Genomic DNA, 23,629 nt, shown 5'->3' on the forward strand with positions numbered 1-23,629 from the left:
TCATCCTTCCAAATGCATTCCAAGGATACGTACAGATTATTCTCTATACTGAGTAGAGTATTTTCTGTAGGACAAAGACGTTTTGGCTCTGCATACAGGAGTGAAGCAACTATTTTCATAAACCCAGGTACGATCGGGCATTACTGGGGACAGAGGAAAGCAGCAAAGGGCAGACTCACCTCCCCGTGTCACGCAGGAGGGTGAGGGACAAATCCCCATGGCGAGCACTCCCCAGGGGGAGGTGGGCACCGACCTTTGCAGATTCCCTGAGGACATAAACAGAACATGCCACCAAGTAATTTAATGACTGCCGTGTTTCCACAGCCACCCTTAAAGTGATTAAAGGCCAGGAGTTTCAAACCTGGATGCCTAACGAAAGGCACCCAAATCTCCTTTTAGACAACTCATTCGACTGTCTTTGATTTTTAGTGCCCGTAGTCAGAGGTGCCTAATAGGGATACAGGTGTTTATTTATTAGCATTTTCAAGGTTGTTTGGATGGCACTAGCCTAGGCTTATATTTGCTGATCTCCTCTGAAAGCTCTTTTATTTGTCTTATCCACGTTGTTTCTGAAGCATAAATGCAACAAATCCATCATGCTGGGGGGCTCCCGTTGCTTTATCCTCACCCTGCTAGCAAATGTTGTGGTAATGCTACAGAGATGCCTGCTTGCTTACGTTTGCCTACCCAAACAGCACCAGAGTACCCTACAAACATTATTAAAATAGAAAAATAAATGGAAAAAAATAAACAAACAAGGACTTGTTTGCCTCCACAGCATACTCACTAATGAACAAGAAATGATGGCCACGACACCGTTGCTGTGTCTGTCCTCGCTTCCTTCATGCTTAACACAGACCTGACTAATAACCTCAACCCAGCCAGTTTCTAGGGATAACGCACAGCCCTGAGTGGCCAAGTCACATTGAAAGGGGACGCAGACACGAGGTGAGCACTGGAGGCGGGTGAGCCTGCACCGTGGAGGCTACGGTGGACACCAGCTCTTGGGTACGGTCTCACCTTTCTCTTCTCCACTAACCAGTGCTTCTTTCTGTGCTGAGCGTGGAGTGGGAAGATGAAAGGCTGTGCCCCGGCGAGCCCCCTGCTCGCAGATGTACTGCAGGCAGCCAGCGATGCTCAGCTCTGCCACAGGCATAGGCGGCACGCTCCTAGACGAGCGTGGTCTGAGGTCTTCTTTTGCCAAGCTAGGAAAAAAGAAGAAAAAACTGTAAACAAAGCAGAAGGAAGGCAGCTAAGTATCTGGCATGACCTCCTGTGTCAGGTTTGAGAGAGGTTTTTTTTAGCACAAAGTCCTTTCTACACAATCCTGTCATTGTGAGAGAGACTGTAAGGAAGCTTGCTCTGGGCTGCGAGGGCAGACAGACTCACAGAGGGAAACAAAAGGGCAGGGAAGGGACACTCATCCCGAGAGTCACAGATCGCAAGCACCGACACGAGTTATTTGGCCCAGGAACTTCAGGGTGCATGCAGATGTTGCAGCCGAGGTGTTGTCTGAGACAAAACCCATGTGCATTGAGGGCATCCTGCATGGTCCCTTGATCTGGACTTGCACGAAGCTGCAGCAACAACACCTCTGTTGATTTCTATAAGCCAGGTAAAAGAGCCAGATCTTCCATGGTGCTGAGAAGTCAGACATCACAGCGGTCACCCAACACCTCGCCCAGGCGGCTCCGGCCTCCTGCACTGCAGCAACGTGGGGCAGCACAAAGCACGAGGCTCGAGGCTGGGACTTCCAGGCCCCTGGACAGACCTACAGACAAACGCTGCAGTTCAGCATCACTTGAGAGCAGGGAAAGCACGCTGCGTTGGTGTCCTCTTTCCCTGCCCTCCTTTGCAACAACGCAGGGAAGAGCTGTGCTGTTTGTACTAGCTACTTGCTTATCCACAGACAACTTTATGAGAATGAATCAAATATTATAATTTAGTTTGCACCTGAAGTCAAACAAACGTAAGGATGCAGACTTCACAGAATTGATTAACACTCTGAAGAAAGCACGTATACATACCGTGGTACTTCGGTGTGTTATTCACTGCTGACGTTACTAACACAAGGGAGTGCACACAAATAGAAGTCGTGATTTCTACTGACTTGTACACTAAGGGAAGCTTTTGTCACTGCAGCTCAGGAAGAGCATCAAGAGACTGGTATAATGCAACTAGGGAAGAAACATTTCAAGGGAAAAAGCTTAGTATATTAAATATACTTGTTTAGAGCTATTTCTCATATAGCACCCTACTAACAATAAATGTGCTTCCACTTGTAGAGCTAGAGTTTATAATGCAGATGGCTTGCAAGTGCCTAGCACTAAGTTTTGAGGAAAACAACTTTATTTAAACTATTTGTTACGTGCCAGAAGTGCAGCAGCACCAGCAGTGCCCAGAACCCTGCTTTAACTGGTATCATTCTGAATTCTAAGAAATCCGACTTCCTTTTAAAGGTCTCCCTTGAATCACCCTTTCTGCCCACGCATGGACTTTCAGTCTTCCCCACAGATCTCCGAAGAAAAAAAAAACACAACGCACCACTTCTTTCCCCCTTTCTGCCCTTGATATTTTGGTTTTATTTCAAGCTTTCATGTCTTAAGTAGAGAAAGAGCTGGGACTTGAGCCTGCGGGTGCAAGAAAGAAAGGTCTGTAGCCCGAGGGTCTGTATTTCTGCCTGGTGGTGCTGTGTATCGACCCTACAGCAAAGCTGGGCTGTGATGCAAGTGGTATTCAGCACCCTGTGCGAAGTAGGCTCCTGCAGGGGTTCAGGACTTGGGAACCCACACTGTCAGTCACTTGTGGAAATTGAGACTTATGCCCGAACAGCAGGGATTGCCAACAGGCACCTAGTAGCTATCCTGGGCAGGCGTTTTTCTGTAGCTCTAAGAAAACTGTTCGATAGGAGTTAATGCCTAAATCTTCATGAGAAATAACTGGTGGAATAGCACTTCATTGCTTTCAGCTGGAAATTGATCTCCCTGAAATAAAATACAGAATAGTGTTGCTCTTTTTTTTTTTTCCCTCCCATAGCTTTCCTGCTGAAAGATTTATGGTACTGAACCTACTTCTGGTTTCTTTTTTTTTTTTTTTTGTGACTCATTTTTGTGCTATCTGCATTCTGCGCCAGTTCAGCTGTACAGTCAGACCTGCTACAGCGGGTCTGGGTTAAAAACGATCCTGTGCCTAGCTGCTTAGCACCTCACTCTCAAAATACCAGCAGGATAGGAAATGGGGACAGCTGGAAGGACATGAGCACATCTGGCAGGGCTGAACACTCCTCCCTCAGGTTGTTCCTGCTGGTGGACGAGAAGAGCAGCCAGCAGCTGTAAGATGCTAAGGCTAAAAAAGCTGCAGCGGGACGACCTCATCTGGCACCAGGGGCTCAGCGAGTCGTTAAGCACACGAGAAGCTTGTAGAAAGGCTGGGAAGAGAAAACCCAAATCCCTCAGTCCCCAGCCCGGTGCTTTAACCTCGGTGCTCTGGCCGGTGAGCACAGGCGTTAAGCGCACTGTCAGCTTCTGTAGCGGAGGATGGCAGTGCTGGCCAACAGCTCTGCTCTGAAAAAGCACACTTTAATTTAGTTAGACTGCTAATAGTCCTCCAGCTAGCTCAAACACCGGTTGTACGCCGCAATCTGATTCCACAGAAACATGGTAAATTGGAGATGTAGCTACAGGCATTGCACTCAAGTGATTTACCTGGTTTTCAACTGAAACGCTCTCAGTCTTTAGAAAAATACCCTCGGACAAGTTCGCAGCTGGGGGATGATGAGGGGATGTCTCAGAAGCCAAGGGTAGGGTTAACTTGGCAGGTGGCAGCGCTCTCTGTGCCTCGCTGAAACCACAGGCGGAGTTCAGGGCATGCAGGGCAAGTGCAGCAGTTCTCCCTTTTATCTCAAGACTTGAAACGAGATCCTTCCCCAGTGAAACCAACTTCTTGCTCGCTTTACGGGACACAGAAAGAGATGTCCTATTTCAGTTGTGGTATTTTTCAAACGTACCTAGCACTAGGATCTCACTATGAATGTTTTCACATGTTGCTGCCAGTCACAGAAAAAACAAACTGTAAAAAAAAGTCATAAAAGGGAAACCAAACAATTAAAAAGTGACAGTATCTTGCAGAAAAGCATGTTCATACCACTCAACATAGGACACTGAAGCTGACAGCTGCTTTCAGAGGCGAGCATTGAGGCTCCACGTGTTTCATTGAACAAGCAACTCGAACAGCTTCAGGCATTTCTTGTTAACCCTGCTCCAGCAGAAGGCTGCCTTGCCTCCCTCTGATGCTCACTGCCCTTGTCAGGGTTTAAGCTGAAGTTTGCTGTGAGTGAGAACAGCTGAGGGACAGCGAGGATCCCCAGGGATGGTGACCTTCAGGGGACAGGAAGGGAAATGAGCAGCAGCAGTCTGCTTTGGGAGCAGTGACATACAACAGGACAGAATAGCTCAGCTGGAGCAGACCCACGAAAATCATCGAGTCCAAGCACTTCAGGGCTAACCAAAAGTTAAAGCACATTACTGAGGGCATCGTACAAATACCTCTTGAGCAGTGCCAGGCAGGGGCATCAGCCACCTCTCCAGGAACCTGTCCCAGTGTCTGAGCCCTCCTGCATAAAACACCCCTGACTCCGAGGGGTCTCCAGACAGACCTACAGGTCTGTCTGCTCAGACGTGACAGAAAGATCTGTGACTCCATTTGTTTCTCAAATCAGAACTGGAATGCTTTGGTAGCTTTAATGAGAAGAACAGATGAACAGAATTAGCTTTCACTATTGACAGTGGGTATTCCTTTGCTACCAAGAAGTGGAAAAAAAAAGACATTTACAATAAGGGTAAATAAAGCCATCAATTTCTTTGCTTAGTATTTTTAAATGCCTAGCATGTAGACAGATATTGGCACAAATGTGATAGGCTAGGAACAAAGCAATCAAGAAACACATGAACAATAATCATTATTTATGGCTTCAGAAGATTGGATAACCTACCTAATATAGAGCTGTATGTCACTTGTGCTAGATCAGACAATCAGCTATGCCTCATTTGCAGCATTTGCACCACAGATTAATCTTTGTTTCATCAAAATATGGCACGAGCACTTCTTTCAGGATCTTATCTCATGTTTGATGCCACGAAGTTTTGTTTAGAGCTATTCTACATAGCTTGTGCAACTACTTTCCAGTGGGTGGGGCAGGAAGGTATGGAGCTCAAATGCAGATTTGGGAACGATCACAGAAAGAACAGAAGAAATTCCCAAATCATGCTTTTCCTGTATTTTCAGAGCTGTTGACCTCTAGCTCCTGACTTCCAAGACTGCAACTCTTATTTGAAAAGCAAGCAAACTGGCACTTATTTCTCTTCAACAAATCTGTTCCTTGTGTACATGCCATGATGTGGTCATCATGGCCTTACCACCTGCTGGAGGTCTAATTGCTTCCTTAGACCGACTTCCTAACAAGAGTGCACGACCATACAGAAAAAGGGTTTCCTACTAAGACACAGGCCATATTTGTGCAGTCCCATCTGTCAGAGTAGCAGAAATATCAAAGATCTTGCAGTGCCCCAAAGCTGAAACGGGTGTCCTGGGAGAACAAGTCATTATTTGTCTTACATGGGAAGCAAGCTGCAGCACTGCTCAGGTTACTCCCAGAGCCATGTTATTCTCAGAGCCTATAAAGAAAGAGTGCTTAAAAATGTCCTCAGTTGCACTGCAGGCCAATGCAAGCAGCCTGCAGTTTGCAGTTTTCAACAGCTCACAGCTATTACCAACAGTTAACAAAACTCATGATTGAATCTGCTCTCTTCCCAAATAAATAATGAGGAAAGCAGTTGTTACCGTGTGACCTGAGACTTCCCCATCAGAGGAGCAGGGGTTAAGGAAAGCCAAGAAAGAGTCCTTTGAAAGATACAGAAAGGCACGCAATTACTGAGTGAAGAAAAAATAGCCACCGAGCAAAGTAAAGGCATTATCAGCCTCAAAGCAGGTTAGAAATGGGGACCAGAGCAAGGACTCTATACACACCTTAAAGCTGAAACCTCCTGGACTTCTGACACCAGGTTCCTGAGACTCCTAGGACAAACTTCTGACCAATGAATTGTTATTGGCACCTTTGTGTTCCTGCTCAACTTTGTATGGTTGTGCGTGAAGCTAGTTAAGCTTGACTGCTAGAGGATGGACCAAGTTACCTGACAGCTCAGACGCCAACTGCTCAGATTTATTACGTTAGCAAACAGCAATCCTAAATCCAGGACTGCAACCTGCAACTAAACAAATACTTAAGAAAAACACAGTACGTTATTCACAAGGCTTTTCAACCTACTTCTTCCTGCAAAACCAAAACAAACCAGCCAGAATTCAAGGCTTGAGGGCCCTGGTCTCTATGCCACCCCACACCACAACCACCCACAACAAGAAGATTCAGTTGGGCAGATATACCGAAAGCAGCAGCTCAGCACAGGTGCCCCTACAAACAGGGTACCCAGTGGTGCCACTTGACAACATGGGGCTTTCAGATCCCACATCAAGGCTAAGAAAAAGCTTTCGTGCAACCTGAAGGCACTGAGAGAAACTAAATGGTGTCTTGTGACATTGCTTTTAAATACATAGGACAAACGCAGGACATCAGTTCACGTGCCACAATAAGGCAAATCCGTATTATGAACAAAGGTCTGATGACACTATTTAAAACAAATAAAACGCTGTTACTGATTCTCCAGAGTATTATTTGGGTCATAAATCTGGCTTCATTCTAACATTCCTCCTTTAAACTACTTTGAGCAAGTGAAGTGCAGAAGAGCCTCATGTTAGCTATTACTTTTCTGTACTGCACGTTTTCTGGCTTTTCTAAATTAAACTAAGAATCAGGATTACAATGAGAAAAACATATTAGACGTAAATCTGACAACCAGTTGCATGTTTAATAAACTTTTTTCACTCTCAGAAACGTGTGGAAAAAAAATAACAGTAGCAAATAAGAACTGGAATCAAAAGCCTTTCACGTTCTTCTTTAAGAGTTGTCAGTGAAATGTTACGGATGTAGCTGGGAACTCCATAATGCCCTTACTTATCGTGTCGACCTTATGTACTTTCCTGGAAAAATAAATCTCTATTAGTATTAGGACAAAAAAGCTACACATTCTGGTGAATTTCCAAGAATATTCTGTAAGCTACTGACCCTTATCTGAGGAATATTCCAGAAGAGATTATAGACTTTCAAGCTCACATCACTGCAATGGCTGGTGTACATGTAACAATGAACAATTGATGCATACCTACTACCCAAAAGCCTGTCATAAGACTGGCTTTTCCTCTCTTCCAGATGGGAACAAAACCTTTGTTTTTAAGCAGACAAAAACAGCCACAGCACAGCACAAAGTGCTTTAGAGAAACTATAACCAGAATCAGCTTCTTAAAGCCAAACAAAACCTTTATCAGTATCCAAAGACAGATTCATCCCAAAGCAGCTCTTCTTCTGTTTTGACATTTGTCTGTGGTTTCTGTTTATCCTTTCTGTGCTTTCTGCTCTCTTTCTCAGCAGGGTTTTCTTTAAGACTTTTGCCTTTATAAAGCTTTGATTTCTTCTCATTTACCGAGTCTATGTCAAATTTAATTCGCTTTTGCCTCTCATTTTCTTTTCCAAAACCTGCATCTTCACTATTTTCCTTCCTTTTTGGTGTTGTGGCTTCTTTCTTACACTTCAGCTCTTCACTAATGTATTTTTCCTCCTCATTGTGTTTTATCTGAAGTTTCTGTTCTCTGTAGCAGCTAGTAAAAGTTTCATCAACCTCAAGTTTGCAGTAATCTTTAGATTCTGCAACTGATAGTCTAAAGCTTTTCTCTCTGATGGTGGCCACTTCAGATGTTTGCTCTTCTATACAGTGTCCCACGTTACAGTTACAATTAGGTGTCCTTTCCAGGGCATGCTCACAAGCTGACGGCCAACTGGGAGATCCCTTTTCCCCAGTATTTGTAGGTGACTGGGTTTCTGAGAAAGTGTTGGAGTGCCAGCTTTGTTCACACTTAAAGGTTGAAGATACAACCTCACCATCTTTATTTTGAAACTCTTCCTCTTCTGCTGTTCTCAAATATGTTCTTTGCTCTGGACCTCTAGCTTTCGAAACTTCAATGCAATCTGTTAATTCATCTGGAAAGGAGTCATAAGTTTTCTTTGAATTCTCCACGAGATTGACAACCTTTGTTGCTCTGCATAAATTGGATAGAGAAATCATAGTTATTAATACCGATCAATTTGCTTAGGATTTGTTGAGTTAAAAAAGAAGTCATGAGGGCAGAAAGACATACACGATAAAACTATTTATATTTCCAGCGTTACAAAAAGATCATATTCCAAGTGTGTTGCTCCCTGTACCTACATGAAACCTCTTATACATGATCATATTTCCAAATCAGCTGAAATTACAGGGAACAGATTCAGTCCCACTATCGTGGTTATATTATTATTGCACCTTCAATTAAAATGTCTTATCAGTATGGCTAACGTGAAAATAATTTTGATATTTGGCCTACTTGCACAGCAATCTCAAAAAAGGTACATCTTAAATCACCACAATACCCATTCTGCAATTAACACAGGCTACGGTGCCTTTTCCAGGTTAAAGAGAAAGTAAGAACTATCATCTATCCCATAAATCATCTTATGCCAAATGTAAGATGCATGCTGATGAACCTTTAAGGCCACAGAGTCAATAGAGACCTGGCACTTTTCAGGATCAAGGTCTATTTGCTCTGTCAACAGGAATCTTAAAATTCAGACCATTTCCTTCTAGGCTGACTAAGCACTGAGGGTGCTGTGCCAAAATAGGTGCTGCTGTCCCCAGATAAGCAAATATTTGGGGATAGTAAAATAAGTGGGAAAACCACAAGGTTCAGGACCTTTTTTGTGGGCTGCCATCGAAGATGCAGCTGTAGGCGCTCCAAGAGTGAACATCAGTCATAAGCATGATGTTTAATACAGACAGTGACCCTTAAAGACAATAAACCAAAACCCAATTAAAACAAAAACAATAACAAAAAAACAACAAAAAGCCCACAAGAACAACAAAACCAAAAAACCACAATAACTGGTCGAAGTCCCTTAACAGCAGACAGCTGGGCTACTGAAGAAAGCAAAGTCTTTAGTAGAAACTTGAAAGTAGAATCTACAGAGGAAGAGTAACAAAAGACTTACTGACTTACCTAATCTGGTGTTTCTTCCCTTGCACGTGGGACTTGTACGCTTCTATAGACGAAAGCATGATATTACAAACACGGCACGTGTAAGGACCACGCCAAACCACAGAGGATAAGGAATCTGTAGGTTAGAAAGACTGCAAATGAAAGGCAAAACTCATCACAATCCCCCCCATGCAAGAGTCCTAACATGCTGTTCCCATAATCAGCTCCTACAGACAGATACAAAGTCTCTGCTGCAACATATCTCAATTTTACACTCTTACATTCTCTTCTCCTTCAAGCTGTGTTACTCATAGACATAAGTATATAAAAATAACAAAATAATTACAAGAACACCAAGCAACTGTTTTCCCCATGCAAACCCAAGAGCAAAATGCAGTGTTAATTCCAATGGGCTGTTGCTTTGCATCAAAATGCACGATTTTCTTTAAATTATAGCATAACTTATTGAATGACAATAACAACGACTTGAAACAATGACTTCTGAGTATCAAGTAGGATTTTGAATTCTTTACTAAATGATCAACAGTTCTGTTGCGCAAGACCAGACGATCAACAGTTCTGTTACACAAGACCCATTAAAATAAATGGAAGTTGCACTGGTACTACACCAGGGCCTTGGACACAGTGCTAGAGCTGGAGACTGTCCTGATGGGAGGCTGGAGAATAATGACCATTTAGGAACCAAATTTCCTTATGTGGGAAGACTGAAGGAATTACAGCAATCAGTTTGGTGAACAAAAGATTAAGGGAAGACATTATAAGAATTAAAGTTGTCCGAGACAAAGAACTCCAGCATTTCATTGACTAAACAGAAAGAAAGAAATTAATCTGTTCTGCAGCACAGGAGAAGACTATCATTTCCTTGCATGAATCAGAGCAGCCCCTTGCACAAATCAGAGCTAACTACTCAAGCTGTCCCCATTTGCTCACTTTCTGCTTACCATTTGTTCTGGATTCTGCAAGGAGAGCTTCGTCTCCCAGCTCCTCCATTATTTTTTTCCGTGCTATGTTTCTTCTGTGTTTCTTACCAACATAATGCTGCTGGGCCGAGAGCAGATTATCGAAGGGAGCACAGCAGAGCTGGCAGTACTTTGTATCATTTAACTCTAAACTTCTGTTGGAGGTTGATGCAAACTCTTCAGCTTTTGAAGGCAGCAAGGGCTTCTCAGCTGATGGCTTCTGTAAAGCTGGAGAGATGGAAGCAGAGGATAAACCTGCTGATGGCACAGCAAAGGAAGGGCTAAACCAATTCCATTGAGCAAAATAGGTAACTGCAGAACGGTGGAGCTGGAAGGGAGAACAGCCTGCTGGGGGCTGAACTGCTTGCCAGAGCCTATAAAGTACCTTACAAAGTCCTTACAAAGATACAAGAGCATGGTGTGATAAGGAACACATGGAATATTCAGAAACCCCACCATCAGATACCAGTATTAATCAACTCTGTTTGACAGTTGCTCTCTCTAAGGTCCTTAAACAGTCCAAGAAGAGACTTACCCTGCAGAGGGCGAGTTCAGCAACTTGTACAGGACTAACACCAGTTCAGTGTTGCTTGAGGACTACTTTTTTTTTTTTTAATTAAACATATTAATTTATCAGAGTAATATCTTGTTTGGACTGCAGTGAATATTTTGAGCAACTGTAAGCGTCTTAAAACGCTTAAAATCGATAAAAAAAAATCAGAAATATTTGCCTTTAGCTAGAAAGATAGAGTTTGAAAGAAAAGTTCCCCAGATTCAGAGTTGTGTCTTTGTTTATCCACCTAAGGAGTTACCACACCACAGCTCCATGGCTTCGGCAGAACAGAAGGCATAGAGACATGCAGGTGTAGAAAGACACCTCTGTATTTGCTTCAGAGAGTAACAGGAAAGCACGTGCAATGCAAATTATTTAGTTCTTACCAGAAACAGGCTGCATGCTCTGTGCTGCCATCAGGACTTTGTCTCTTGATGCTTGCTTCAGGTTTTTAGCGTGGATCTTTCCCAAGTAGTGAGACAACGCAGTAATTGGGGAGGAAAAAATCATGTTGCAGAGACTGCAGTATTTGTTTTTATCTGCTTCACCGCTCCCATCCACCTGAAAACAGGCAAGGGCAAGCTCAGTCATAAGCACTTACCGACGGACAAGAAAACAGTTTAGTTAGCCACAAAGAGGAATAGTCACCTGAAAATTAATATAGTTTGTTTTCTTCTTTTTGCCATTCTCCTGCCTCTCATCCTTCTCAGCGTGCGTTTGGGTGTAAAGACAAACTTCCCGAGCATGCTTTTTGCTCTGAGAAGAGATTGGAATTATTCCTGTTTCATTAACAAGGGGCCAAGCAGTGGTATATCCAGCGACTGGGATTTCATTCATCCAAAATTGCCTTCAACACTTGCCAAACTGCATTTGCATAAAGCAGAGCCACAACCAGACAGAGGCCAGCTCATGTAACAACACCGTTCTTTAATCAGTAATACAGTATTTAGCATTACTCCTAACATTTTGCCTCAGGCAGCCCTCAGAGTCACCTACTCTCAACTCACTGGGGAACCAAAAATCCTTACACACCCTCCTACAAACATGGACGTTAAAACAGGTATGGAAGGGAACGAGTCCATGTTACAGAGTAGGTCTGCTGAGCTTCTTTAACACTAAACCTGGTGGGTTTGACATCAAGGCCACCCTGAGTGGCGGCACAGAGGACTGACGGGCAGCATGACCTAATTTACCTTCTTAAAGAAGCCTGGTCTCCCTGTACAGTCTGTGGAGAGAAACAGGTTTCCCTGAAGAAGGTGACATAATCTCCAGCTTTGAGCAAGTCTATGGAGATTTCTACTGTGGATTTATTAGTCCAGTAATCTAAAATCCCATATTATGTATATTTCCCTTGTCTGTGATTATTTTTTAATTCTTAAATACTTTCTCAGTGCATAACCACCTTTGGACTCCTGCACTTATAACATACTTACCCACATGCCACGCTACACACTGGTAACACACAAAGTCAAACAAGTGGCTTGTCTTTTCTAATCGATGCCTTCCAAGTGGCTGTTAAGGATTCTGAGGAGCTACACAGGATATCATATCAGTATTATCACAGACAAAGAGGTCCTATCACGGCTGGCTAGACAACACAAAGAGAACTGAGGAGAAAGAGTCAGTTACTTCCATCTCGATTCATTTTGCAATGGTGAAGTCAGGTAACTTTGCAATTGCATCTTTTATCCTCAATTGGATTTGGATCCAAGAAAGAGAAACTCAAACTGAGAGTCTGGACTCTGAAGTTCTGACAGTACAAGTGCTGCTTAACATAAATCAAAGCAAGGAAATACTACATCTTGCAAGACCTGAATCTTAATTAATAACACGAATAACAAGAAAGACCCCTGAGAGCAACTGACACTGTGAACTGACTGTGGCAAAAAGATAGAAATGTCTGTGCCTGAAAACCGTCAATATCAAGTTTCAAAATAAAGCTCAATTTCCTACGTTGACAGCAATATCCCAGGGTACACACTTGTTGCAGAAAACTCCTTCAGCATGATTCATACAACCTGCCTCACACAGACACCTGCAGACAGAGCAGCATGTGTCCCCCTCTGGGTGAAGGGTAATGAACTCCTCTCTAGTTAGCGCTGCCCCATGCTGTATGTATGTTCCGGGCTCATGCGGTGTAGATCTGCGTCAATCCCATACACAGCATTGCCCAAACCTGCTCAATTCCTTCTGTAATTGTCCTGCAATATGCAGATGACTGCCCTTCAGTAACACAACATTTAAACCTGGCTAACGGCTAAGCCTAGCATAAACTTTAAGAAAGACTATAAAGAGCCTTAAGTATCTTTTTATAACACCGTACAGAAACCCCAAAGAAACCAAAACCCCAGTGCTTGCTGGGAGAAGTCCTCCCTTCCAGCCTACCTCATAGTGGGACATCGTTTGGGACTCAGACTGCAGCACTGCCCTGCAAACCTTACAGAATGTGTCGGTGAACAGGTCCTTCCTCGTTGCCTCATCTAAAACATCTTCTAAACACAGAGCAAAAAAACAAAAACCAACAGTCAGTAGACAGGACAAGATATATTTGTATGTCTTTGCTTACTCAAATTACCGACCACTTGAATATTCACGTGCAGCAGAAGACGAGGGAACCAGCGTTCATCCACTCAATCACACCGTGCCTTGTCGTGGCTTCAAAGCAACGCTGCAGAGCCACCCAAACCTTCCTGCTTACAGAGGTATTGCTCTCACAGACTTAAGTATTACTGTAAGTGTACCTGGACTTTAGAAAGAAGGAAGATAGAGCCTCTTGATCGGGTTTTCAGTTCACTTCAGATAGGGCATATTGTCAGAAATAACGAGACTAATGGCCTAAGGTGATGTTTTCAGCTGGGCTAGGTCACACAGTTACTTAAATATGGGAATACTGTTTAAAGAAGAGATGTAAAGAAAATCTGGGAGCAGCTCAGTACATGAGAAAGGCCAGGAGGTATCAGAAGCTTCCGAAGGTTGTACCTGTGCCACATAAACCATTTATTTTCTTAAGTTATATGGAACAAAACTGCTCCAACTGTTTGTTTTGATTTTCTTGCCCTGTTCCCCCTTAACTCATGGCATGTACACACTTCAGTTCCTACTGAGATTGGCCCAGACTTAACGGTAATCCTGAATAATTTTATGTGAAGCCACATTTGATTTGGGGGGACGCCCTCATCAGCACTTAAAAGCAGTGATCACGTCAATCAAGAGCATTAAAACACTCTTCATACGAACACAGCTGTGTAGGCAAAACCCTCGTGAAGATAAAGCTACAGCACCACCCCATCCTTTCTCCTCTTAATGAGGTTTTAATTCATCAGGGGCACCGGCTTAACTCATATTGCTTCCAACAGTTCCCTGGCAGGGGCAGGCCGTGCTCTCAGGGAGTGAGCTTACCCCTGCTGCTATACGGCCAAATCTTTTTCTGTGCTGCCAGCCTCTAAGGCTACCTGTTTCTTTCTCATCCCCAGCGGGTTGCACTTTAAATATAAGGATGCTGGAATTTCACTTGTTGGCATGCCCTGCCCTTAAAAATAAGCCAAAATTAAACCACTTTAAAGCAAATGTAAAGGAAGCCACACAACTAGACAGTTTAAGGAGACCATGCTCTTTAAGTGAAATAGAGGTTACAGGACCATGGCGGGTTGGCCTTGGCTCCTTCCCATGGGGTGAGCTCTTCAAGAACTGCTCCCACACGGCTCCATATCACGGGGTCCATCCCCCAGGAGCAAACTGCTCCAGCACGGGTCCCCCACGGGTGGGCAGCAGCTCCCCCCAGACCCCCTGCTCCTGCGTGGGCTCCTCTCCATGGGCTGCAGCTCCGGCCCGGGGCCTGCTCCTGCGGGGGCTCTCCATGGGCCGCAGCCTCCTCCAGGCCACATCCACCTGCTCCACCGGGGGCTCCTCCACGGGCTGCAGCGTGGAGATCTGCTCCATGTGGGACCCATGGGCTGCAGGGGGACAGCCTGCTCCACCAGGGGCCTCTCCACAGGCCGCAGGGGAACTGCTGCTGTGTGCCTGGAGCCCCTCCTGCCCTCCTGCTGCACTGACCTTGGGGGCTGCAGGGCTGCTCCTTTCATGTTTTCTCTCCCAGCTGCTGTGCCTTTTAAAATCCTTTCTTAAATACGTTATTGCAGAGGTACCACTGATGGGCTTGGCTCTGGCCAGCAGCAGGTCCCTTTTGGAGCAGCTGGAGCCAGCTCTGCTCTGACATAGGGCAGCTGCTGGGCTCTGCTCACAGACACCCCGACACCCCCAAACCCTTGCCAATACAAAAGGAAAATATTGTGGAAAGTACCACGATGTCCTAACTGAGCTTTACCTCTCCACATTTATCCAGCAGATGATACCGTCCTTCCATCCTGGAAACCACACGCGGAGCAGTTTGCTTTCTGTGCTTTGCACAAAGCCTGGAGAGACTGGGGGAGAGGAAAGCAATGCCCGCTGTAGTCTCAAGGCTCAGAGCCAAAAGGCATCTAGAAACCCATAAAGACATTCAGACTCCACCATTATTTTTAAATATCGTTCTTTTGGCCACTTGCTATGGTCCAAGGGAATATGAAAAAGCAGTGTGTCCTGTAGCTAGCTAGCGATGGCAAGCTGTGGGATGATCTGCTCGCAGAGCATCCTGATCCACCAGGAGGAGACAGCAGCTGCTCGCGATGCCAGCCTCAAGCACAGCTACCTGGCACCTCTGATCCACTTTTAAAAACCACGACCTGGTAATTTCGGACTCGAACCACATGAAAACCATATGAACGCACCCTTTTCCTTATTGTTTTCCGTAGAGTTAGCTGACTTTTGGGTAAATATATTTGCCCTGCATCATGTATTTCTTCGCAGTCTTATAATGAATGGCACGGAGGCAAATTCAGGAATAAATCAGCGTGCCTCCCGCTGAAACCCCAACCAGGCTGCAAGATGAAAATGGTCTTCAGCCTGACCTGGGCAACTGCAGTCCCCTTCCCAACGGGGACCTCGCACATCTGCGGCCCTCTTGGCTAAACGAGGCTCCTCTGCTCACTTCCAGGGAAGGGTCAGGAACAAGCCTGCCCTTTCTGCTTTTCACGGTGCCTCAAGACCATTTGCGACACTCAAAAATGACAGAGCACGGGGAGATTTATGCTACCGCTGCCTGCGAGCAACTGGTTCTAGGAATAGTAAGTTGGACTCGTGAGAAACCACGTTGTGTTTCTGCAGCAGAGAACTAATTTTCTGTATTCCAAGGTAGCTGTGCAGTCATAACAAGGAGAAATGCTCAGTAGATAAGCAGAGAGTAGAAGGCCTCACTGTTCCAAAATAAGGCAGAAGCTTGAGAAAAACAGCATGAGCAGTGTGGGAACAGTAAAACAAAGATCACAGGTTCTCAAAACATAAGAAAAGAGGGAAAAAATGGAAAAGGGAGAAATTAAAGGGTTGAAAAAAAAGAAAAATTGTACATATATGGTACAGAGGAGCGTCGAGTAGCTTGTGAACCTGTAGTACTCAGCCATGAGGAAACAGGGGAGGTGATCAGGTGTCGGGTAATAGGGAATAAAAGGTTATGATTTGTTTCCTACAATGCGCTCCTAACTGGCAGGATGCCCGCCACTGCAATCGCGAATAAAACAGCTTCACAGAAGACCCTGACCGAAGGAAATTATTTGAGATTTTTCTCACAAACTTGAGGTCTTCAGCCTTCAGATTCACAAGACGTCTCTCCTGGCAATGAAGAGAAACTTAAAAACCAGCTTACCTTACAGTTCGCAACCACGCTATCACAAACTTTTCAGAGATTTAATCAAAAGCAGCAGCCTTGCAGGACTGCTGTTTGACCTCATCATTTCGATGCCCCCAAAACGTTTAAATAAAGCTACTGGCATCACAAATTAAGAGTAATTGTTTGAACAAGCTTTTGGCCATTAAAAAAGACAGTTCTGCTGCAAAGCAGACCGACTGCTGTTTGTCACAAAGGGACTGCTCCTTAATAAAAGGATATGGAAAAATGTTTTAGAAATATATGACGTTTTTAAAAATGCAAGATATAAACCATCATGCCACATGATAAAAAGTCAACCAGCAGTAATAATGTAGCTTCTAGGGTATTTTTTTCCCTCTTATTTTCACGTTAATGGCATTGTTGGTTCATGTCATTCTTTGTACGTCTTACAGCCTGTCCTTGCCCCAGTTTTCTCAGCTCTGGTATGAGATCTGCGGTACACGCTCCTGCCACAGACATGCCGTGAGACTTCAAGCTTTGTGAAGTTCACGGGCATCTCAGAAAAGACGTGCTACAACTGCAAACATGAACAGCAGCTGGTGCAACTAAAAGGATGCACAACATGAAGTTTCACGTACAGGAGTTTCTGGCAGTCAAAGGATAAATCTGATCCCACTGAAATACCAAGAAGAGCTTTGCAAGGGACTCTAACACAACCAAATAACCTCATATGCTTGCCAGCTCCCAGTAATGCGAGCGCAAAGATCCCCCCAAACCCTCACAGATGTAATGCCGTGCTCCTGCAAAGCATGAAGCACTCCACAGGGCTGAAAACCAGAGTTCAGTTCTTGATTTGCAGGTGTCTAGGAAGGATTAGACCCCATTTTTAGTGCATATTGCCATAGAATATAGGGACTCCAAGCATGCAATAACACAAGTACAATTTAATACGGGTCAGACAGAAGCTTTGTTAACTATGACCGGAGCAAGAGAACATTCAGATGGGGATTTCTCCCACCTGATCACATGGACCTGACTTATACCCTGTTTCAGAGCAAAGGAAAAAAGTGAGAAATAACAAAGCCAGATATCCATCTCTGGGGACGGACTCCTTCAGCAGCCTGTTAGCTGCCACAGCTGAGGATACGGAGAGATGGCTCCTGGAGGAGCGGCACACCCAGTGTTATCTTAGCTCAGAAGTGGGGGTAGAAGTGGGAGCTGGAAAAAAATCACGGCCTGCCAGCTTTAAGTCGAAAGGAATGTTCTTTTAGTTAGCATAACCTTCTTAGCCAGACCTCTCAAATCTTAAACGTTAATAATTTTACCACCACAGCAGGAATCTCAGCCTGTTTCAGGTCTAGATTCTTTTCCAGGCACCCTGCAGGTTACCTTAGGTAGGTGATACCTCCACAAAAATATCCAAACCATTCCCTTCTTGGGCTCCCTAATGCCTGCAGTGCTACGTGCTCCTGATCCCAGAGGAGCACGAGAAAGCTGCCTTCTTCAATAACCCATAAAACAAGTATATGATCACTGGATTTGCAACGTCGTGCAGCTCTGACCTAAACACCACCACGTACCAAATGAATACTAAGGCTGCTTCTTATCCCACTGCTATCTCCCCATGCACCCAAATCGCTCCGTTAATGGCATGGATTTAAAAACGCATACAGGTATTGACACTTCTGGATGACTGTCTGAAACCACGCTGCATGACTGCAGCGCGCACAGTTCATTTGAGACCTAAGGATGAGATTAAGAAAATGAACATAAGATCTGGTTATCTACAGAAACGAGGACTCAGCTGATAATTGGCATTTGGAGATCTCCAGAGATCTATTTCATGCTGTTTTTTAAATGCAGAGAATAAACCCAGCCTATATCCGTAGGGAACGAAGAACGCATTCCTAAAACATGCTCTATATGACTGTTTTAGCATTCAAATACTGAAACATTGGTACTGAGAAGGCAATGGGAGGGCAGGTGCTCAATATCGATTCAAATAAATAAATAGAGGTGGCTTTTGGAAATCTGGCACCAAACAAGCTGCCTAATAATAAGAAATCAGACTGAGCCACTGTCTGAACTGAAAGCCAGATACTCGCTTACCACTTCTCAATTCCCATTTACTACCTTAGAAGCACATCCAGCATATTTTTTTTTAATTTTTATTTTTTAACCTTGTTGAATTGTTGTGCCACTGAAGAAACGTATTAAATCCCTGATGTGAGAAGGCTTGGGGGCATTTTTAACACGATTGCACTTGTCTATTTTTACCACTTGTAAGAAGTTCCAGGATGTTTGTCTTTTTCTAACTTTAAACCTTTGTTATCTGTTTTCTTACTCTTGCTAGGTAAATTTTAGAGGAGTTTTTGTGGTGTACCATGTAGGAAAGGCAGGGAAAATAATGTCATCCCTCTGGGCAATATAAAGTTGGTAATACTAAAACTAATTAAAATATCAGAAGCCAGGCAATTTAAAAGACAGCCTGTTCAACCTCAGATTTTCTACCACTTGATTAAAAAGGAAACGCACCCAGCCTCCGTGTAACATTAATTTTTCCTTCTCAGTTCTTGAGGGTAGAGAATACAGAAAGAAAAATAATGTAGTAAGGAAAAAGTACAAGCTAGACAAATCCCTAAAGGCAAAGGCACCAAGTTTCAATTTCAAGGTATTCAACTTGGAAAATGACATAGCCAAGTTCTGCCCTCAAATGCCAACAGCAAAGATAGCATCTTAATGAGAAATAAATAGATATACATGAATCAAGTTCAACAGTAGCAAGTCCTCAAGAGAGAAATATTGACTGGCGTTGTTTTCTCATTTTACAAGCCCTTTCACAGGGCTGTCTCCAAGGCATGCTCTGCGCTGGCACAAGCAATGGGGCGAGCACATCTTATCAAGCTGCCACCCGTCAGCATCAGCAGAGTAACTGACTGGGCATGCCGGATCCTTCCCGGCTGCAAAGTAAACCTGGCTCGTTTAAATCACACACACTGCACTACCTTGCTTTGCTCCACAAGCAGGAACAGCAGGACACTGCTGCATCCCTGACATCCAGCCGCTTTCGGTCATGGTGCAGCAGGCAGACGTAGCCACTACACGGTGGGAATCAGAAAGCAATCTTAGAAATTACCCAGAACAGATATGCACAGTCACCCAGCTCAAAGATAACGGACTTTAAAACCGTTATCAAATACACTCAGGTGTGGCATTACAGAACTGGATTCCTGGATGAGAAGGGGAGGGTGAACCAAACTGATTTCTATTTCTGCAGCTAGGTAAAGGCATTTCTCCAAGGAAGCAATACTGTAGTACTAAATGTTAATTTTCTCAAGTGAGTTTAGTCCCTGAATATCTTTCTGTATGATTTTTTCCCCTTTCAAAGCTCATGTGATTGTAAAACAAAGAAATACCAGACTGGATTCTGCTGTTTGAAAATGAATGCTGTAGAACTGAACTTCCAGCACATTTCATAAACTAGATTCATCACCCAAACTGCAAGACTGACTTTTTATTTCCACAGAATACCATAACAAGACATCCTCCAAACATTTACACGTCTTCAAAGGTGTTATTGCAGATTTCTATATTTCATATCTGCATGCTATCACAGATTTGCCGAAGACTGCACACAAGCACAGGCCTTTGGAGCATACACCACCACCAAACCAAGCAGTTAGAGTTAGCATTGCCCAAACTTTCTGAAACTGAATCAAAACAGTGCAAAAAGCCTTTTATGGCCAGATGGATCCACGATCTGCCCTGACACACAACAGAAGGAGCTTACAACTGATGGGAAACACAATGCTCACCCTTTTGCCCAGGGTAAATGGTAACGAGATGCTTTGTCAGCTCTGGAAAGCAGTGCCCTGAAGGAAACAGAAAATGTTTTACAGCATTAAGATGGAAATACAATATATCAATCGCTACTAATAAAGTGGAGGTGTCCACTTCTTGCAACACAGCTCCTTGCTTCTCTTCATTTTTCTCCCTCTTGGCCCACTTCCATACACTACCCTGTCTCTGACCTCTGCTCCCCACCTCCTATCACACCCAGGGGAGGCAGATCAGCATCTCACAGTTGAAGCATGTTGAAATCAGCTATTCTCCTTTTAACACAAAAAAAGTTGCCTTTTTTTTTTTAAATATCAACTGACTTGTACTACAATAAGTTGCTCAGGATTTCAGAAAGTATATCTTTGATTTATTTTATTTTTAAGTCTCTATGGACATATTTAAATCCAGCTGTACTTTTTGAGAGACGGTCAAAACATTAATAAGGGTTCAACAGAAAGCTCATTAAAGTCTATGGGGGGAGGCTGGTTCCTTTTAAAAGCAGACTTAATGCATTAGACTTCTTAAATACAGCAGGATAAGTTGCTAGTTTCCTTGCCAGTCATTAACTTATTTCCTTACAATAACAGAACCATTTCCCTATCCACTCCTTGGGTCTTAAGGACACATAAAAAATACAGCCCTGACTCCCCACTTTGTAAATGCTCTGAGGCAGGTTTAGACAAGTTACCTACCCTTCAGCCAGGTTCTCTTCTGACAAATAAATGCTCCCATGAGATTGTATAAGAGGTAGCAGTTTGTGTAATGTTATTTCTCAGCCTAGTCCCAGCGTTATTTAAGAGGAATTGTGGAATGCTGGGTGAGAAACATGAGACGTGAATCGGTACCCAATTTGTTTTATTTCTCCTCCGGTAGGTGGAGGATGGAGATGTGCAAAATAAAAAAGGAGGGAGATGGGAAAATTAGTAATTTAGAACACAAGCACGTGCCGCATACTGAGTCTTGAAAAAGGAAATGTGTTTGTAAACTACATAACTACACTCTTACAGGTACGAAGTGTTATTATCTGGTTGCTACTAAGCCAAAACAAACCCCTTAAGATAAAACAAGCCACCAAACCAAAACTACACATTAAAAGATGTGTGTATGTGAAGAAATCAGCAAGAACTGCTGCCTCAGAAAGTTTATTTCTGTGTGTTATTTAAATACAGAAATAAACTTTATTTAAAACTTATTGCTAATTTCGTATTTAAGAAAAGGATACCTACCCTCCCTCCCTCAACAAGCTATCAAACCAGAAAATATCAGTAACATCCACTTACATTGCTCTGCTTAGCCCAGACATGAACTGACCATATAACCAGCAATCCCTGCTGTGTCTGGCTAACAACAAGCCTTGTGCCTTTTGTATACTAAAAGTCAGGGTGTGAGCTGCCTCTAACCAGTGAGGAGCTAAGAAACACTACCCTCAGGACCCTTAAAATCCCTTGAAATTCCCTGAAAATGGAATTCAAACCTAAACATAACAAGAGTGTATTCATAACTTGCCCCAAGTATATTCCTTTGAGGAGTATATGTAATTATGTTGCTTTTTTCTCCCCCAGAAAGCTGACTGCTTAAAATAGTTGTCAGTTTCTCTAAACAGCCAAACAGCTACAAGTGATTAATTCCTCTGGAGTTATTTCTGTTTAACAGACTACTACTAAATTTAACTGACAATGGGGAAATCCGCTGTTAGTAGATGTTTTACATATTTAACAAAAGACTGTGTTTATGCATTGCTAAGTTTGTAGCTAGCTTTTTTTTTTAAAAAATACAAAAACAAAATCAACCAAGAAATACCAACCAAACAAAAACCCATAAAACAGACCAGCCAATGACTATAAAAACATGAACCAAAGCCTTTCAACATATGAATATTTTATACCCATTATGAATGGTTTGGCATTCCTGGAAGTTCAACGCTGTTTTTAGCCACTTGCTAGCTTTTTAGCAGGATGATATCTCACAGGACGGATTATATCTGGGAAGGAGAAGACGTGGAAAGTTCTTATCCCTCCTCAGCCACAACAGTAAGATTGATTTTCAGAGCTCTGTGTCACAGGTCTGGTATATAAAAGTAATCCGTTTGACATCTTACTATCCCAGAAGTATGACATTAGTTTATGAAGCAAAGAGGAAAGCCACTTTGCACCAAAGAATTAAATGTATGGCTACCTTTCAAGAGCTCAGAATCAAAGAGTTTAGACCTATATTAGATATCCTACCTGCTCCTCACACATGTAGGACACCATCTCTCGTTGCATTTTGCTCCTTATTAATTTCTGCCTTTGGTTTCAGATTCCTATTACTTTTCAATACTGGCATCGCACCAACACTCTTTATTTCACAGAGGGAACAGCACAGCCGTGTTCCTGCCACTTCCACCACCACAGTAGTGTAAATGTACTACAAACCATCCAACTATTTCAGTTCAAACGTATTACAAACCCTTCTCCTCCCTCTCCCTCGCCCTGGGGCCACTCACCTCCACGGCCGAGCTGGGGCTGTGGGACCGCGTCCCGGTCCCGGTCCCGGCCCCCCCTCAGCCGCCATGTCCCCTCAGAGCCCCTTAACGGGCACGGCTCCGCCGGCAGGGCCGCCTTGACCGAGCCCTGAGGGCCGAGACACCTCAGCGGGCTCCTCCTTTGGCCCACCCCGGCTTCATCCTCGCCCCCCGCGGGGCCCGGCCCAGCCTGCCCCGGCCTCCGCCTCCCCTCAGCGCCCGCAGCCTCCGAACGGCTACTGCAGGCTTCGTCCTGGGGTCTTGTCCTCACACCTGTACCCAAAACACCCCCCAAAACATCCCCAAACGCAGCCCACCCTCTCTTTGTCTTAAATCACCCCCCAAAAACACTGGTCCTTCCTCTTCAGGGCTTAAATCCCCTCCGTTTAGTCAGCCTGCCTTGCTGGTGTGTGTCCCCAGAGGTAAGGAAAAGCACATTTCCCCCAAATATTCCTTGCTTTTGCCCCAAAAAGGGGTTTGTTTCATGGGACAGCAGCGTGGGTACTGCAAGGCCACCGTCACCCTGCAGAAGTGAGATCACATAATGTGAGATCACATTAATGTTAAAGCAGAATTATAATTGCAGCCCAGCAATTAGCTGGACAGGACCAGTGCAAGCAGCACCAGCCTAGGACAGTATTATTATTGTTGTTGTTATTTAATATTCTTATTGTTTTCTCTTTTTCTTTCTAATTCACAACTTGTCTGAGGACTGTGTTCAGCTCTGCACTGAGCAGAGGCTGCAAGGAAGAAGATTCAGCGGGGACTATATTTGATAACGTTCTGATTTGGATAAATGTTTAGAGGGCAGTAGATGGTGCTGTTTGTCCTCCCGGTAGGAGGACAGGCCGCTCATCCCTCCACCCCGCACCAGC

The 23,629-nt window shown here is 44.0% G+C and overlaps 1 protein-coding gene across 8 annotated transcripts; it reads right to left on the bottom strand.

Annotated features, from left to right (window-relative positions):
• Positions 1-3,582: 3,582 nt before the first annotated feature.
• KRCC1 (lysine rich coiled-coil 1) lies at positions 3,583-22,753 on the bottom strand. 8 transcript variants are annotated; one of them, XM_040554989.1, is made up of 7 exons: positions 15,035-15,963; positions 14,110-14,239; positions 11,359-13,202; positions 11,097-11,271; positions 10,140-10,385; positions 9,199-9,313; positions 3,583-8,205 (listed from the first exon to the last, which is right to left on the bottom strand). In XM_040554989.1, exons 3-7 carry the CDS (start codon positions 11,545-11,547, stop codon positions 7,434-7,436), a joined length of 1,497 nt encoding a protein of 498 aa, XP_040410923.1. In that variant the 5' UTR covers positions 11,548-13,202; positions 14,110-14,239; positions 15,035-15,963; the 3' UTR covers positions 3,583-7,433. The 8 variants fall into 8 exon arrangements, with proteins under 8 accessions (XP_040410923.1, XP_040410924.1, XP_040410927.1 ...); XM_040554990.1 differs by lacking the exon at positions 15,035-15,963 and having other exon boundaries at positions 11,359-12,242; positions 13,096-13,202; positions 14,110-14,443; XM_040554993.1 differs by lacking the exon at positions 15,035-15,963 and having other exon boundaries at positions 11,359-11,466; positions 12,144-13,202; positions 14,110-14,443.
• Positions 22,754-23,629: the final 876 nt, after the last annotated feature.

Source organism: Cygnus olor, chromosome 4 (assembly GCF_009769625.2).
Source record: "Cygnus olor isolate bCygOlo1 chromosome 4, bCygOlo1.pri.v2, whole genome shotgun sequence".
NCBI lineage: Eukaryota > Metazoa > Chordata > Aves > Anseriformes > Anatidae > Cygnus > Cygnus olor.